General features: G+C 44.3%; 1 protein-coding gene across 1 annotated transcript in view; it reads right to left on the bottom strand.

Annotated features, from left to right (window-relative positions):
• Window positions 1-18,846, bottom strand: part of MAPKBP1 (mitogen-activated protein kinase binding protein 1) — a 408,115-nt gene that overhangs the window by 54,249 nt on the left and 335,020 nt on the right. The window contains exons 20-22 of the mRNA XM_029597450.1: window positions 16,855-16,980; window positions 16,280-16,430; window positions 7,421-7,651 (exon numbers count right to left, since the gene is read on the bottom strand). Of these exons, the coding sequence (XP_029453310.1) occupies window positions 7,421-7,651; window positions 16,280-16,430; window positions 16,855-16,980 (508 nt within the window). The remainder of the gene's footprint in view (window positions 1-7,420; window positions 7,652-16,279; window positions 16,431-16,854; window positions 16,981-18,846) is intronic.

The raw sequence follows: 18,846 nt of genomic DNA, 5'->3' as shown, positions 1-18,846 counted from the left end.
GAAATTCTGTGTTCCACCTCTTGAAATTGTTTATCATAGCCAGCGAGAGAAGAATTTAAATCAGTAATTTGGTTCGATAGTTTTTTAAATTCGAGCTCTAGGGCCGCTACTACCGCTGCCCTGATGTCAGCCCAGTTCGCCGGCACCGGAGAATCAGAAGGGCAGGCCTCATCTTCTGATAGCAGTTCCACAGGCCTCAGTTTCTCTCTCTGTCCTTTTCTTTCTTTGTGGTGTGCATGGACATCGTGGAAATCCAAGAGGTTCCCCAGAGAGTGCCGATGATAGCTAGCCCAGTTCCAGCGCGAATGGCAAGCTTTGGTGGTCAGAGATGGGGCTGGATGGGTAAGTGGGGAGCCAGCAGAGGAAGGCTACATCCGTTCCCCTGTACAATGTCACGTGATCCGTGTAGCTGGGTTTAAAAAAGGTTTGGACAAGTTCTTGGAGGAGAAGTCCATTAACTGCTATTAATCAACTTGACTTAGGGAATGGCTTCTGCTATTACTGGCATCAGTAATCACCAACCAACCTCTTTCCCTTTATGTAAATAATCTCCAACACCCACTTTTCAAGGGAAACCCTTGCTCGGTGGTTTTGTGCGGTAGCTACGTTTCAGGACAACCACTTTGTAATTGTCCCTCTTTATAGCCACGTATTTTACTCTTTATTATTTACTCTTTATGACCATTTTTTCTTTTTTGTTCATTTTTATTATTTCACTTCTCCCTGGCTGCTTATCCGACCCAAACAGTTTTTTCTTTTATCGTGTACTTATCTAGGCTGCCGCCCTAACTGCTTCTTATGGGTTCGGATCCACCTGCCCGACATTGGCCATGTTTCGGCAAGACTTTGCCTGCTTCAGGGACTGCGGGAGAAAATTCTGCTGTGTCCGTACCGGGTCCACAGTTATTGAGACGTTTTGTTAACGTTTGTTCTATTTTCTTAAAGTGAGTGACACCTTCATCTTCTATTCCAGCCAACGTAGCCACCGCACAAAACCACCGAGCAAGGGTTTCCCTTGAAAAGTGGGTGTTAGAGATTACTGGCATCAGTAGCATGGGATCTTCTTACTGTTTGGGTACTTGCCAGGTTCTTGTGGCCTGGTTTGGCCTCTGTTGGAAACAGGATGCTGGGCTTGATGGACCCTTGGTCTGACCCAGCATGGCAATTTCTTATCTTCTTAGGGTGAGCCTTGGCTTCAACCATCTATCCAAGAGCAGGAGGCAGAGAACACTGGCTTTACCGGTTCTAGGAATGACATGTGTATACGTGATGTCATTAAAACAAACAAACACATTGCCTCCATCTGCTGGATGAGGGATTAAACTCATTGGTTCTTGACTGGTGGAGCAAAAGGAAGAGGAATGTATTTGTGCACTAGGTGCAAATAGCTCCCAGCCCTCTGAGAACAAGTCCAATCTCTGAAAGCTACAGTGGCAGACCTGGAGGAGCTAAGGGAAAGAGAGGAATATAGATGAGACCTTCAGGGATATAGTAGAGCAGTCCCACCTCCAATTTGGCAGTCCCTGTACTATCTTAGAGGAGAAAGGTCACCTGGAAGGAAAGCATTTCCTTGGTGAGGCATAAAGCAATCCTGTAGCTAGGACTTGCCCTCTAGATGAAGTAGTATCCTCTCGTACAGAGGATATGTCTCCAGAGGTACATATCCAGGAAGGAAGGATTAGGAGGGCCATTCTAGTCGAGATTAGATTACTAGGAATGTAGACAAGGAATGGACAAGGGGCTAGGAATGTAGACAAGGAATGGACAAGGGGCTTGCTTGGTAACTTGCCTGCCTAGTACAAATGTGGCAGACCTCACGCATCACAGACAGGATTTACCACTTGGCTGTCTTGGTAGATGTGGGTACCAATGACATAGGAAAATGCAGGAGGGAGATTCTGGAAGACAAAGTTAAAGTTTTAGGTAAAAAGTTGAAATCCAGAACCTCCAGGGTAGCATTGTCAGAAATATTCCCTGTTCCATGTGCAGGACTCCAGAGGCAGGCAGACTCTAGAGTCTCAATGCATGGATAAGACAATGGCATGTTCTTATGTTTTAATGGTGCAGGGAAGAGGGTTTTAGGTTTGTTAAGAACTGGACATCATTTTGGGAAAAAGAAGGGGGCCTTTTCCGAAAAGACAGACTCCACCTTAACTAAAGTGAATCAGGCTGCTGGCACTAACCTTTAAAAAGGAGATAGTGCAGCTTTTAAACTAGATGATAGGGGAAAGCTGAAAGTTACTCAAATGTGCATGGTTTAGAATGATGTATCATTGAATGATACTAAGAGAACAGGGAATTTAGCACATCCCAGTAGAGAGGTTGCAATAAATGCTAAAGTGGACCAGATGCCTTTAAGTAAAGTGCAGAAAGATTACAAATTACCCCTGGCAACTGATAAGCAGGTTGACACAAAAAAAATATATACTTTGAAATATTTGCATACATATGCTAAAGTCTAAAAAATAAGATGGGAGAGTTAGAGTGTATAGCACTGAATGAAGAGGTAGATATTATTGGCATCTCAGAAACCTGGTAGAAGGAGGACAACCAATGGGACACTCAAAAGAGTGCATGGTGGAAACTTGCTGGTGTGGCCGTTACTGCCCTTAACCAATAAGCCTTCATACTGTTCATGCAACTCCATTATTGCTCTCTGCTTCAACGGCAGGGGAGAAAAAAGGAAAAGGGGAATTAGATTCAGATAGCAAGCAACAAGAACATTAAATTTTATGTTTTTTTCATTTCATTTCATTGGGAAAACAAATAAGCATGGGGGTAACCTGCTGATGCGGCTGTTACAACCTTAACCAGTAAGACTGATAATTTTGATGCAACTCCAACATTGCTCTCTGCTTCAACAAGAGGTAACGGGGAATTGGACACAGCAACTAACAAGTGCCCTGACTTTGATGGTGTGGGAAACTGATAAGTATGGGGGTGACCTGTATGGCGTGGTAGATGCTACTATAAGCCTGCTGGGCAGACTAGATGCTAGATGGACCATTTGGTCCTTTTCTGCCATCACGTCTATGTTTTTATATGATACTGGGGTACAAATTATATCAAAATGGTAAGATTGGTGGAGGAGTGGCACTATATATTAAAGAGAGCATTGGCTCAAATAGGATAAAAGTTCTGCAGAAAACAAAATGCAATGTTGAATCTTTATGGATAGAAATTCAGGTGAAAAAGGGAAAGAAATAGCAGTGCAAGTGTATTACCATCTACCTGTCCAGAATGAACAGATAATGAAATGCTAAAAGAAATTTGAGACACTAACAAAATCAGTAAACAGCAATAATGGGTGATTTCAATCACCCCAGTATTGACTGGATGAATGTCACATCAGGACATGCTAGAGAGATAAAGTTCCTAGATGAAATAAATGACTGCTTCATGGAGCATCTGGTACAAGAACCAAGAAGGGAAACTGTTTTAGACCTAGTTGATAGTGGAACACAGAATTTGGTGTGAGAGAAGTAACAGTGTTGGAGCCACTTGGCAACAGTGATCACAACTTGATCAAATTTGACTTAACTTATTCAAAGTAGTTAAATCACAAGAGGATTGTGAGAAATTTCAAGAGGACCTTGCAAAACTGAGAGACTGGGCATGCAAATGGCAAATGAATGTGGACAAGTGCAAAGTGATGTACTTAGGGAAGAGTATCAAATTATAGATACACAATGCTAAGGTTGCACATTAGAAGCCACCATTCTGGAAAAGGATCCAAGCATCATCACTGATAATACGTTGAAATCTTCTGCTCACTGTGCAGCAGCAGCCAAGAAAGCAAACAGAACGTTAGGATTAATTAGAAAAGGAATGGAGAATAAAAGAAAATATCATAATTCCTCTGTATCGCTCCACAGTTCTCTCTCAAAATAGATATAGCAGAATTAGAAAAGATATCGAGATGATCCATACATAGAAGGTGACCAAAATGATGAAGGGGATAGAATGATTCCCTTATAAGGGAAAGCTAAAAAGGTTAGGTCTCTTCAGTTTGGAGAAGAGATGGTTGAGGGAAGCTATGTTGAGGTCTATAAAATGAGTCAAGCGGAACAAGTAAATGTGAATAGTTTGTATTTTTTGAAAGAATAAACAAAGACTAGCGGATACACAATGAAGTTACTAAGTTGTACATTAAAAACTAATAAGAGAAAATATTTTTTAATCAATGCATAAATAAGCTGTGGAATATGTTGCAAGAGGATGTGGTGAAAGTGGTTAGTGTAGCTGTGTTTAAAAAAAGGTTTGTACAACTTTCTGGAGGAAAAATCAATAAACCATTATTAAGGTGGAGTTGCAGAAATCCACTGCTGATCTCTGGGCTAAGCAGAATGGAATCTATGTACCCTTTGGGATCCTGCCAAGTTCTTGTGATCTGGATTGGCCACTACAGGACTGGCCTCGATGGACCTTTGGTCTGACCCAGTATGGCAAGTCCTATGTTCCACAACCGGGGGCTAGCCTCCTTCAATGAAAAGGAGGCTCTAGCACACAGGGTCATGGGATGAGGGTGAAAGGGGGTAGACTCAGAATTAATCTTAGAAAATATTTCTTTACAGAGAAAGTAGTGGATGCATGCAACAGCCTCCCAGTGGAGGTGGAGGAGACTAAACCGGTATCTGAATTCAAGAAAGCATGGGAGAAATACAGGGGATCTCTGAGGGAGTGACAGAAATTGTAAGAGCTACATAAATTGGACTAATGTGCAGACTAGATGGGCCACATATTTTCTGTTTTCTGCCATCAATTTTTTATGATAAAGGGGATGGAGTAGCTCTTATGAAGAAAGATTAAACGGGTTAGGGCTCTTCAGCTTAGAGAAGAGGTGACATGATAAAGATTTATACAAATCAGGAGTGGTGTGAAGAAGTAACTAGGGGACAGTCCATTAAAACTAACTGGCAGATTTAAAATGTAAGACAATATTTTTTCAATCAAAGCACAATTAAGCTGTGGATGTAATCAAAGATAGTATTGTAGCTGGGCTTAAAAAGTATTTGGACAAGTTTCTGGAGGATAGATCCATTAATAACAATAGGCAAAATAGTCTTGGGGAATGCAATAGCTTTATTGCTGGGAGCCAAGAAAAAGAATAATGAACGGATCTCCTCATTACTTCTTTCAAGTGACCCAGATCAGACAATGTGCTCGATGGACCATTGGTCTGACTTAGTATGGCATGTAATGTCTCCATTTTCGGTTCCTCACAGTTGGGTGGAATAGGACCTTTTCATCCTATGTTTTGCCATTCATAAGGATAATTCCAGCATCCTTCTGCCAGATTTCCTATACTGATACTTTGTTCTGACTTTTGTATTGGTCTTCGGTGCCCAGGCAGGAGAGCCATGCAATAAAGAGGGACAGAGACATCGGTGCTACTAAGTCAACTGTGGAAAACTAGCTATCAAGATTGTGGGATTTATTTAGACCCATTTCATGCATAATTTATACAGAATTTCTTTGTGTAAGAATTTTAAACTTTCCCCTACCTGACTCTTCCCTATTATCCCTTTAGTATCAGTGAATGAATATTTACTACACCCCAATTCATCAGACAAATGACAAAGCTATCAAAAATGCTGCAGCAGGAAAATAAAGAAGCAAACTTTCAGGATAACTACAAGAAAATATAGAAAATTACAGAGCAGCCAGATAACTGGAATGTGCAATTTCCAATGGCTTTGATCACAGCAAAGAAATAAGGGAAAATTATTTATCTGAAAACTACACTGTAATAGAGTCATATTGATGGGCCACAGGACTTGCAGGCACCTAGGCAGGGAGAGATTTGCCAAAGCCTGAACTTCTAAAGATTATGTGTCACAAGAATCAACGAGGTTCCATTTTCCTTTTGATAGTGAATATATGTATAAAAACATACAGAACAAAAGGGCATGCCAAATGTCATGGACTGGATTGCTAAAATCTGTGAAATTCTTGCTTTTGAAAAAAGAACCCCACCCAGAGAAAAACATGAAAAGCAGGTGGGTTGTCTAGATGACAGATGTACAATGCATGGAATCACATACCAAAGAAGCAGCTATACCGGTTAATCTGAAGTTATGTAACTCCTTGTAATTTGCTGTGCCGTTTAGAACATTTAATCAGTCACTCACCCCATATGACATAATAATGTTACTCTCCTTATACAGTAGTTACTTGTCTAACTACACAGTAGAAACATGAATCCACTCAACATTTTGTTATTATGACTTCCTCTCTTTCGTTTCTGTCATCCTCCACTTCTTAGATGACAGATGAAATACTGACATTCATGTAAGTAAAAAAATTATGTACCTATTAGAACCACTGAGAAACAAAAATGTAAATATATTTTAACTTCTGTTTGTGTTTCACAATGTCACAGATGGTCAAATTGTAAAAGGTCTGGTTGGGACTCAGGTGTATACAATAAGGAGTCACAAACGGAATTCAACCACAGGTCCTTAATGTGGATTTTCAGTTTCCTAAAAATACATGCATAATTTTGTCACACAAAAATGGGGCATGCCAGGGAATGAGAAGCAATGTGAAGATTTATACAAGTGACCTGAATTTTTAAAAGCAGCTATGCATTTAATGGCATGCCTTTTATTCTCTTGCCTTTTCATCCTTTTTTTTTTGCAACGAATAAAATTATGTGCACAGGTTTAGACGCATGGCATCCTGATCTTCAAAGCCAACAAGTGTTTACATCTTATGTGGTGTGCATACTTGAAATTACATGCATAACTCCTGCACTAAACACACCACTGAAAATTTACTTCTTGGTATACATTTTGATTGTTCAGTTCGCAGCATTATTAGCAAGCAGACTAAAGAGGACTCTTCAGCTTGGAGAAGAGAGGGCTGAGGGGAGATATGAGAGAGGTCTATAAAATAATGAGTGGAATGGAACAAGTAAACGTTAATCGGTTGTTTACTCTTCCGAAAAGTATAAAGACCAGGGGACACACAATGAAGTTACTAGGTGATACATTTAAAACTAATAAGAGAAAATATTGTTTACTCAACGCATAATTGAGCTCTAGAATTCATTGCCAGAGAATGTGGTGACAGCTATTAGTGTAGCTGCATTTAAAAAAAGGTTTGGACAAGTTCCTGGAAGAAAAGTCCACTAACTATTAAGGTAGAATTGCAGAAATCCAGTTCTTATCCTTGGGATAAGCAGCATGGAATCTATTTACCCCTTAGGATCCTGCCAGGTACCTGTGACCTGGATTAGCCACTGCTGGAAACAGGATGCTGGGCTTGATGGACCTTTGGTTTGACCCAGTATGGCAAATTTTATGTCCATTATACACTAAGATAAAGAGGGTACAGATAGCATATTTAGAATGAGACCAGGAACAAGAGTTATCCCACCAGAATACTTCGAAGAGCAGTTTAGGAAAGTCAGTCTTACTGTGTTGATGTGTACACCCATCTCTTCTTGCATTTCCCCCTCCTCTGTAGTATTGGATATGGAGTCTTTGCTAGGAGAATGAGAGATGGAGAAAGACTCCAGCTGCCTCAGGTCAAGCATAGATTTAACGCTCATCTCAATGTTGCCAGTTGGCTGGGACCAGCGACCACGCTGCCGGGGAATCTTGCTCAGAGTTGCATCCAACCGCTGCAAAGCCATATTCTCCCTTGTCTGCAGGAAACAAATGCACAATTCATTACACAGTTATCCTCTCACCTTAGTGCTTACAGTTCACTATTTCTTCTTCTCCTTTAAACTAGTAACCAAAATGCCCAGAATAGAAAGGAGAAAGTTACTGGTGTTTGCTGCCTTTAATTCCTTCTTTATAAGGAGATTCAGTAAGAGAGAAACAAAAAACTCCAGTAGCACTTGTTCTTAAAGCAGTGTCCTGCAAGTATAAACAGGCTCTGGCAATGAGAACTAGAGTCAGATGGGTGGACCTCCTCCCTACCCTAGTAATAGAGCTGGGACTCAGGCGGTGAGAGCCTCCTCCCTGCCTTAGTAATAGAGTTAGGACTTTGGCAGTGAGAGCCTCCTCCCTGCGCTAGTAATGTGGCCAAATGTTGAGGAAAGGAAAATTAGTTTCTTACCTGATAATTTTCATTCCTGTAGTACCACGGATCAGTCCAGACTGCTAGGTTTTGTCCCCCCCTTCTAGCAGATAGAGACAGAGATGTTTTTAAAACAAAACTCCGCCTTATATAGGAGAGTGCCACCTACAGTCCGCCAGTATTTTGCAGTAGCAAAGCATGATGGCTCCCATAAGACACCATAACTATATACACTAACTCTTGAACTAGAACAATTCCCTGGATAGAGGATCCGACTGGTCTAAATTCTCGAAGGCTGGAAGCTCCACTGATTGATTGATGTGAAAGGAAGACACCACCTTCAGAAGAAAGGACGGAACCATTCGCAAGGAAACTCCCGAATCGGATATCCTCAAAAAAGGTTCCCAACAGGAAAGGACTTGGAGTTCCGATACTCTACAAGCCGAAGTAATGGCAACCAGAAAAATCACTTTCAAGGTTAGATCCTTCAGCATCGCCCTCTTTAAAGGATCAAAGGGCACAGCACACAAGGCCGTAAGCACGAGATTCAGACCCCAAGATGGACAAGGGTATTTGACCGGAGGATGCAAATGCTTCGCTCCTCGAAGGAAACGCGCTGCGTCCGGATGTGCCGCCAGCGTCCCGCCTTGCACCGAACCACGCAAACAACCAAGAGCTGCTATCTGCACGCGTAAGGAACTGCACGATAAGTCCTTAGACAGTCCATCTTGAAGGAAACACAGAATATCCCTCACTAAAGCTCGAGTCGGCGAAACATCCCGTTCTAGACACCAGGACTCAAAAACTTTCCACACTCTAACGCATGCGAGATTAGTGGATGTCTTACGTGACTGGAGGAGAGTAGAAACTACTGCAGGAGAATACCCTATACCACTTAAAAGGTGCCGTTCAAAAGCCATGCTGCTAGACAGAAGTGATCCACTTCTTCCAAACAAACAGGTCCTTGGTGAAGAAGATTCAGAACCTCTGTAAACCGTAGTGGACCTGCCTCTGCTAGATTGAGAAGGTCCAAAAACCAAGGGCACCTTGGCCACTCCGGTGCCACTAAAATTACTCACGCCGGATGCCGCTCTGTCGGAGTACTCTCCGATCAACAGCCAAGGCGGAAATATGTAGAGAAGAACATAGACAGGCCAGGGTAGAACTAGCTTTTATACAATCCTGTTAGATCTATGTTGGGACTTAGAGATGAGAATATGAAAGTATAATACCATCAAAAAGTACTGTTTATATAAATAAAGTGTGAGTCAACAACTCCGATGTAGCTTATAATGAAAAGTGCTCATGTGATGGTTCACGTTAATATATAAGATCAAGAATACAACAGAAGACCCTGGTGGGTCCACATACATCTCCCCTGGATGTCTTTAAATAACTTTTGAAAAAACAGATTCACATATATATACAAAAAAAACTTTTAAAATCGCAATCACATAAAAACCTGGTGGTGGATGGTTGGTTTATGATTATAATATGTCCAAACAAGGCAGGGTTGCCTACACGGTTATATGAAACCTACCAACACCACTTACAAAATTATTTTCAAAAAAATTCTTTCAACACATAAAAAGGTGACTCCCACTTGTCATGTAGGTTTTGAAAAATTTATACATAGATCTAACAGGATTGTATAAAAGCTAGTAAACCATTATGAATATTTTGGCACACTGCGAGTGAACGATTGGTTCCTTTGGATATTAGTTGTAATTTAAACACTGTGTAAGTGGCAAGTTTGTTTCTGGTTTGTCACAGGGTAGAACTAGGGCATCCACTCCTTCCGCCCCTGTCTCTCGACGACTAGAGTAGAACCTCGGAGCCTTGCCATGAGGTCCATGCTGGGTCTGCCCCACGTTATGCATATGCGCTGAAAGGCTTTGTCTGCCAACTCCCATTCTCCGGGATCGAGATGATGTCGGCTGAGAAAATCCGCTTGTACGTTGTCCATGCCTGCAATGTGAGACGCTGTGATGCTAAGTGTTGTTCCGCCCAGCTGAACAACCGACTCGCTTCCACCGCCACAAGGCGGCTCCTTGTTCCTCCGTGACGGTTGATGTATGCCACCGTGGTCGCATTGTCAGACAACACCCGGACTGCTTTCCCTTGCAGGAGGGGACAGAATGCTTGCAATGCTAACCGCACTGCTCGAGTCTCCAACCAACTGATTGACCACAGAGATTCCTTGGAGGACCATAGGCTCTGTACCAATCTCCTTTGGCACACCGCTCCCCAGCCGGAGAGACTGGCGTCCGTGGTGACCACTATCCATTCGGGCAGCTCCAGAGGAACCCCCTTGGTTAGACTGTCTGTCACCAGCCACCAGGCAAGACTGTCCCTCATCTCTTCTGTAAGTGGCAAAGGCAGAAGAAACAGTTCGGACACTGGGTTCCAACGGGACAGTAAAGCATACTGCAAGGGTCGCATATGAGCAAATGCCCAGGGCACCAGCTCCAATGTTGACGCCATGGACCCGAGAACCTGTAGATAATCTCGGACCCTGGGAGGACTCATGAGCAAGAAGTCTTTCACCTGGTCTTGTAACTTCAAGATGCGCTCCATGGTAAGAAGAACTCATCCCTTCTGAGTGTCGAACAGCGCTCCCAAATATTCCAAGGACTAAGAGGGTACGAGTCTGCTCTTTGAGAGGTTGACAACCCAGCCCAGTGACTGCAGGAACTGTAGCACTCTGTGAATCGCGTCCCTTGCCAGCGCTTCCGATTTTGCTTGAATCAGCCAGTCGTCCAAGTACGGATGAACCAGGAGACCTTCCCTTCGGAGATGGGCCGCCGCCACCACCACCAAACACCTTGGTGAATGTACTGGGCGCAGTTTCCAGACCGAAGGGGAGAGCCCGAAACTGAAAATGTTGGCCCAGAACGTAGAACCGGAGAAACCTTTGGTGGTCTGGACAGATGCCTATGTGCAGGTAAGCTTCTGTGAGATCCAGCGACGTGAGAAACTCTCCCTGTCTGACGGAAGCAATGACCGACTGTAGAGTCTCCATGCGAAAACGAGGAACCTTTAGACATCTGTTCACGCTCTTGAGGTCTAGAATGGGGTGAAAGGAACCTTCCTTCTTTGGCACCACGAAGTAAATGGAGTAGCAACCCCTTTCCTTGTGCCTCTGGAGGGACGGGGACTATGGCTCGCAACTGCAGAAGCCACTGCAGTGTCTCCCGTACTGTTGCCCTCTTTGCAGCATATCCGCAGGGGGAGATGAGAAACTAATCTTGGGGCCGCCGTGCAAAATCTAAAGCATAGCCTTGTCTTATCAAGGACAGCACCCACTGATCTGTAGTCACCTTGGCCCACTCCTCGAAGAACAGGAACAGTCTGCCCCCCACTTCCGGCACCGAGGAGTGACTGGCGCCCCTTCATTGAGAAGACTTGGCCCCTGAGGAAGGCTGAGCCAAACCAGGTCTGCCGAATCTTCGGCCTGGAAAAGGCTGGGACCAGGGCTGCTGCTTCGCCGGGACTGAACGAAATGAAGAAGAGGGTGCCTTCAACGGGCAATACCATGATTTCCTCTGAATCTGGCCAATGAAGAGTAGGTGACTCGCCAGAATGATGGCTACTGCCTGGAGACAATACCCTTATTCAATAAACATACACATGGTTACTGTGACTCCAACATCACTCTAAGCTTCAACAGCAAGAGGAAATGTGGAAAAAAGGATTTGCACTCACAAAGACGGGAGTAGCTGGCTTGTTACGGCGGTTACTACCCCAAACCAAATATCCAAATTACTACCTCCACCTTCCTCTATTCCTGATGCCTTTCAACTAGCTTGATCACTCCATTCTTATACTTCACTTTCAATGCATATCCAGCATAGTTCTCTGCTTCAACAGCAGGGGAGAAGAAAAACTGTTACTTCACACATCCAGCAGAGCTCTCTGCTTAAACGGCAGGGGAGAAGAAAAACTGATACTTCACGCATATCCAGCATAACTTCAACGGCAGGGGAGAAGAAAAAAGGATTCACACTCACAAAGCGGGGAATAGCTGGCTTGTTACGGCGGTTACTACCCCAAACCAAATGTGCCTGATACTTCACTTTCGATGCATATCCAGCATAGCTCTCTGCTTCAACGGCAGGGGAGAAGATAAACAACCAATAAGGGCTGTATAACATAATCTGGGTAAAAACAAATAAGCATGGGTGTAGCTTGCTTATTGCGGCGGTTACTACCCCTACTACCTCTAACTAATCAAGCTAGATATTTCACTTGGATGCAGCTCCATCACCGCTCTCTACATTAATGGCGGGGGTGGAAGGGAATTAGAACCAAGAGCTAAGAGAAACAGATAAGTATGAGAGAAAAAATGAGGGAAGCTTGCTGGGCAGACTGGATGGGCCATTTGGTCTTCTTCTGCCGTCATTTCTATGTTTCTATATGAGACGAAAAGGAACCTCTCGAGGGAGGTCTATCCTCCGGCAACCGATGCACCTTATCTCCCAGGGACTGAATCATATTGTCCAATATCTTTCCAAAAAGCAGTTTACCCTTAAAAGGTAAAGATCCCAGTTGAGACTTAGAGGACATGTCCACTGACCAGTTTCTTAACCACAAGAGCCTCAGAGCAGAGACCGTTGACACCATGGACCTGGCAGACGTCCTTAGGAGGTCATGGAAGGCATCAGCGCAGTAAGCCACAGAGGTTTCCAAACGGTTCGCCTGGGCAGCTTCCTTTTCCGAGAAACCCACATTGGCTGCAATTGCTGGACCCAGCGGAATCCCGCTCTCATAGCAAAATTACTGCAAATGGCCGCCTGGACTCCCATGGCAGAGACCTCAAAAATCATTTTTAACTGTACCTACAATTTCCTTCCTGTAGGTCCTTGAGCGCTGTCGCTCCTGTGACGGGAATGGTGGTTTTCTTGGCGACCGCAGACACCGCTGCGTCTACCTTAGGAACCCGCAGCATCTCTAAGGCCTCCTCCAGCAGGGGATATAGCTTATCCACGGCCTTGCTGACTTTCAAACCGAGATCCGGGGTATCCCATTCCCGAAACAACAAATCTGTAGCCGAGAAATGAAAGGGAAAGGCTGTAGCAGGGCCCCTCAGGCCCAATACTGGGTCCATCTTACCTGGACTCCTCAGGAGGGCTATCAATACCCAGCTCAGTGAGAATAGCCGGAATAAGTGGTGCCAACTCATCCTTCCGAAAAAGGTGCACCACCTTAGGGTCATCCCCCTCCGATGCCTGGGAACCCCTCTTCGCCTGCTGCGGATCTGGATCCGGTTCATCCGCTGCGGTATCCCTCTGCGGACCCCGAGAGCGGAGGGGACGCTTGGGCTTGCCAGGCCCTGCACCCGTATGAGTCTGTGCACACTTGGACGCCCGGGACCTATGCCCTAGGGAATCAGGCTTTCCTCCCTCATGAAGCTTCCCTGCTTTAAAAGCTTTATGCAAAACAAACAATGAAGGAGGACTCAGAGGAGGTATCAGAAGTCCCCTCAGGACTGACCTCCGGACCAGGAGAAGCAGGCTGTACAGAATCCCTATCCTCAGGCAGCCTCGGCTGAGGAGGAAACCTCCCCTCCCCCATGGCTGCCTGAGTAGCAGAACGGAACGTCTGCAAAATTGCCTCTGTTCCCACGCTTAACTGAAAAAGATCTTGGGCAGGCTGAACAACACCTGCTGCCCTTGAAGAAACTCGCTGTAACCTGTTTTTCTGCCCTTTTTTAACTGCATCTGCCCCGGAGGAATCCTCTCCCCCCGGCAAACATGCTGAACAAACTCCCTCCCGGGAGAGCCGCGCACAGGCCGAGCCGCATGCGCGACACATGGTCGACCGCGGCATCGAAGGAGCCAGCCAGAAATGAAGCACCCAGAAAACAACTTTAAAGCCCCCCCCCCCCCCCCCCGACAGCAAAAAACGTGGTGAAAATCGCCCTCCCTCCCCCGAGGAGAGACAGAGAGGGAGAGACGGCCTGACCAAAGCAAAAGTAAAAAGTTCAAAAGTAATTTATTTTTTTTTTAAATCGGGACTTGTCTGACGTGGTCCAGGGTGCTAATCTTTCTGGGTGGAGTGAGCCGGGCTCCCCGGTATCGCACCCATGCTGCCCAAAATAGCAATTAGGGTCCTCAACCCTTGTTTGGCAGCTGCCTCAGACCAGCAGGGGATGGCCCTCTCAGAGCCTAGCAACCCTCTGGGAAGTGGAACACAGGCAATACCTATGTTCTTTTTTCTTTTTTTTTAAAGAAACACTCCTAAAATTCACCAACACCAAAAGAAACACTATTAAACTCTGAAAACGGACTAAAAACTTCCCCAAAATTAAAACTCTGACCAGACTGTAGGTTTTGCACCTCCACCATCTGCTAGAGACAGAGAAATACTGGCGGACTCTAGGTGGCACTCTCCTATATAAGGCGGAGTTTTGTTTTAAAATCATCTCTGTCTCTATCTGCTAGAGGGGGGACAAAACCCAGCAGTCTGGACTGATCCGGGTACGTACAGGGAATGTACATTTCCTTACAGCAGAGTTCTTCAAATGCAGCAAGGTCTCTATTAGTCACATAGCAGTGCCATAAAGATGTCAGGATTTCACAGGAGAGAGTCTCCACACATGCATGCCCTGCCAACACAGCCTCAGTTTCTTCTCCAATCTCCCCCTCTCCCGGTAGCACTCCTGTGAGAGGCAAACTGAATATGACTCACCCGCTTCATTTCCCAGTAGGAGACACTCCTGCAGAGAGGGGCAGGCATTTCTGTCATTTTGCTTTGTACTAAAAACATAAAAAGTGCAATTAAATATAAATCCTGGTCAAAACACAGTATTTTAGTGGAAATCTCCCTTCTTGTTGCTTATGTTGTTCAATTTATAACCCACAGCAGTGAATGATTTATAGACAAACATTTTTTTCCATTTATATTCTGCCTATTATAAATGGTCAAGACATTTCAAAGCAGATTACAATCAGATACCATAGATATTTCCCTGTCCCCAGAGGATTTACAATCTAACGGGCCGATACAGTAAAAACCGCGGGAGAGCCGGTGCTCCGAGGCGAGCGCCCGCTCTCCCGACGCGCACCCAGGCCACTCTCCTGGGTGCGCGATCGACTATTTAAATGAGGGCCTCCTTTTTGACAGAGGCAGCGGCTGTCAGCGGGTTTGACAGCCGACGCTCAATTTTACCGGTGTCTGTTCTCGAACCCGCTGACAGCCACGGGTTCGGAAAACGGACGCCGGCTAAATTGAGCGTCCGTCTTCCAACCCGTGGGTCACGGGCAGATTCTACATTTTTTTTTATTTTAGATTTTTTTTTAATTTTGGGGCCTCCAACTTAATATTGCTACGATATTAAGTTGGAGGGTGTACAGAAAAGCAATTTTTTCGGCTTTTCTGTACACTTTCCCTGTGCTGGCTGAAATTAACTTCTGCCTTTGGGCAGGCGTTAATTTCTGAAAGTAAAATGTGCGGCTTCACTGCACATTTTACTTTCTGTATCGCACGGGAACAACTAATAGGCCCATCAACATGCATTTGCATGTTGCGGGCGCTATTAGTTTCGGGGGGGGGGGGGGGGTGTCAACGCGCGGCCAAACTGGGGCTAAAGGTGCGCTTGGCTGAGCACACCATACTGAATTGGCCCGTAAGACTTTAATCCTTTTCTGTGTTTAGGCTTTAAGTTTCTACCTGAAGTCATGGAGGCTGAAGTGACTTGTTCAATATCACAAGGAGTGTCAGCAAGATTTGAACACTGGCTTTCCTGGCTCCTCTAACCACTAGGCTATTCCTCCACTTCAAATTTCCAAATTCTTATTTCCACTTGTGGTGCTCTTTGTATTTTTGTTGCCTATTCTCTACAGAGAGTACTAGTCCTACCTTTGTTATTGCCACTTGCCTCTCTTCCCATACCATTATCTTTATATGCCTTCCTGCTGCTCTCTTACCATACTTCCCCCCATGTATTGGGATTCTTTCATTTCACTGTCGCTTAGCTCATACCAGTACAATCCCAATTATTCTCTTCTCCTACCCTTGTGCCTAGTTGGCAATTCTTTTAGCAGGTCCCCATGCATATGAGTGGGTCGCTTTGATTACTTAATCCATCAAAGTTCTTCATAGCACTCATATCTGTTCCTTTGCTTACCCTTCCAGGTATCTGGATCCCTTTGTCCATTTCCTTCCCATATATTCCTTGGCTCTGTTCCTATTCCCAAGATATGCCCTGCACAGGTGCTTGTAGCACTATTGTCCCTGTTTGATATACCTTGGTCACCCTTGCTATTATAGTTGGATGGAATTTGAAAGGATTCCTCATTGGGCAGATCATCTTCCTCATTTCCGTCCTCTTCATCACCGTCTTGTCACTGTCTGATGAAAGCACAGGCACAGGCGACAGGACTGACCGTGTTTCACCTCTGCAATATACAACAGAGCAAAGACCTTGTAGGCTTTAGGTAACCTGGCTGTGGTCTTATTACACTCCCAAACTATTCCAAACCACTGGAGCAGCAGGACAAGCACAACTTGAGAAGCATTGCAAGGACCTGTGGTAAGAAGATATAGGAATAAAATAGGGGGACTACCTCTTCACATCTGCAAGAATATTAAAGGAACATTTTGGAGAAAATCAGTAGTGGATCCTAAAATATGCAACAAAAATTGAAATGTGTTTCAGTGGGAGACACTTTCACGGACTACCTGCTTATCCCCCATTGTTGTCTCTACTTTTCACTTCCTTCTGTTTTTATGCCCAAATCTGACATCCAATCCTTTGATATCAAATGCCTATTGCCCCTTTACAGGACAAATCCAGTTACCCTGGGTCTCCTTGCCCCTCACCTAATGATGCTGACAGTCTTGTGTGGTGATGCTGTCTCTGTCTGTTTCTCTCGTTGCTTCATTTCAGCCAGTCGCTGGCGCATATTGATGGTCATCTCAGAGCTCAGCCGCCAGATAAAGATACAGCTGTAAGAAAGGGTGATGCAGCCATCAAGGAACAATTATATTAATGGAAACACTGGACAGCTTCTATAAGTAGATATTTAAATACAAAATTAGCACTTCAAAAATGCTCCATGGGCCTTCTTTCAAGGAAAAAGGGGAAAAATTGCATGCCCAGGAGAGAAAGTCTAAAAAAACCTCCTGATACTAACTAGAAGAAAATATTGTCCTCTGCTCTTGAGCTTTCTGTTGTGGCTGTTTTCAAGTTGTCCATCATTTTTGTCAAAGGTCCCATTGTGAGCTCTGTGTTTGCATTGTTAAGTATCACAAACATTCTCTCACATTTGGTGGGTCAATGGCATTACATATGCTCAAAAAACTCTAAGCTGAATATGACCGTACAAAGCAGGGCCAGGCAAGGGAAGGTGGGAGGTTTTGGATTGTGTTTTGGTGTACTTATTTTGCATGAGGGTTTATGTTCTTGAGTATTCTTTTAAAAACTGTGGTTTTCATTATGTTGGTTGTAACATTTTGAAAGCCATTTGTTAGTGAAGCATGAAACAAAAATAAATGTATGATTACTATAATGAACAGAAGTAATTGTGGTTTGTGAGGGGTGGTATATAATGTTTTCCCCTGGCAACAGCAAGGGCGGGGAAAAGCAGAGTTGCTCACCTATAACAGATGCTTTCAGAAGACAGCAGTATCTCAGTTCTCACATGTGGGTGACAGATAGAACATGGCACAGAAGTTTGACTTCAAAGCTTTTAGAAGTTAGGTTCTCCATAGACAGTAGGATAAATTAGCCATTACACGTGGGTGACATCATCTGCCCAGGACCAGACTGAGTTAGGTGGGCACCCCACCTTCCCATCAGCTTCAGCAACAGAGGAAAAGATTGCAGCCCGGCACCACTCTCCCTTAGTGACAAGCTGCTGCTCAGCCTGCCTGCTCCTGGACCAGCAGAGGTAGCTGCTGATGCTGAGGGGTGGGTCCCTGCTGGCTTGGCTTCATCTCCCAATCCTTTCCTCCCCCTTCCCCCATAAAAAGCAAAAGCTGCAAGCCCCCAGTACTCTCCAAAGGCAGGCACCCCAGGCAGCCACCTGGCAGGCCCCACCCCTTCATCCGGTCCTGCATCTGACAGTGTTGTCACAACCCAGCTCTCAGAGTTTGCTAATGATCTTACTGAGCATGCGCAGCCTCGTGGGCCCTTCAATTTATTCCAGAGATTAAGCTTTAGTGAGATCATTAACTCTCCAGGGAGATGGATGAGTATTTAAAATAAAAAATCAGCAATAGTAAAACCAATCACAAAAAAACCACAAGCAAACTCATATGATCTCTCAAACCTAAAACCCATTTCTAATTTACCTTGTATATCAAAAATTCTCGAGAAAGTAATTAACAACCAACTAACAGATTATCTGGAAAAACATAGTACCCTGTACCCAGCACAACACGGGTTTTGAAATTATTTTAGTACAGAGGAACCGATAACAGCCAATCTTACTTCCTAATCTTACTGGACATCTCGGCAGCTTTTGATACAGTTAACCATAATATCCTCCTTGATAGACTAAACGAAACAGGCATTAAAGACTTAGCGCTCAAATGGTTTAGCTCTTACCTAACAAATAGAACCTTCAAAGTAAAATTTCTTGATAAAGAGTCACATCCTAGTGATCTCAGCTTCGGAGTGCCCCAAGGATCATCTCTATCCTCTACACTATTTAATATCTATATGCTCCCTTTATGCAAAATTCTATCAGGCCTCGGTCTAACACATTTTATCTATGCCGATGATGTTCAAATTTTAATACTGACCCAAAAGTCCATTGACCAAACTCTAAAGCTCTGGGACATATACCAATCCACCATTGAAAATGTATT

The sequence above is a fragment of the Rhinatrema bivittatum genome, chromosome 4 (genome assembly GCF_901001135.1).
Source record: "Rhinatrema bivittatum chromosome 4, aRhiBiv1.1, whole genome shotgun sequence".
NCBI classification, from domain to species: Eukaryota; Metazoa; Chordata; class Amphibia; order Gymnophiona; family Rhinatrematidae; genus Rhinatrema; species Rhinatrema bivittatum.
The sequence above is the reverse complement of the archived record's forward strand: the minus strand, read 5'-3'. Positions and strand labels throughout refer to the sequence as shown.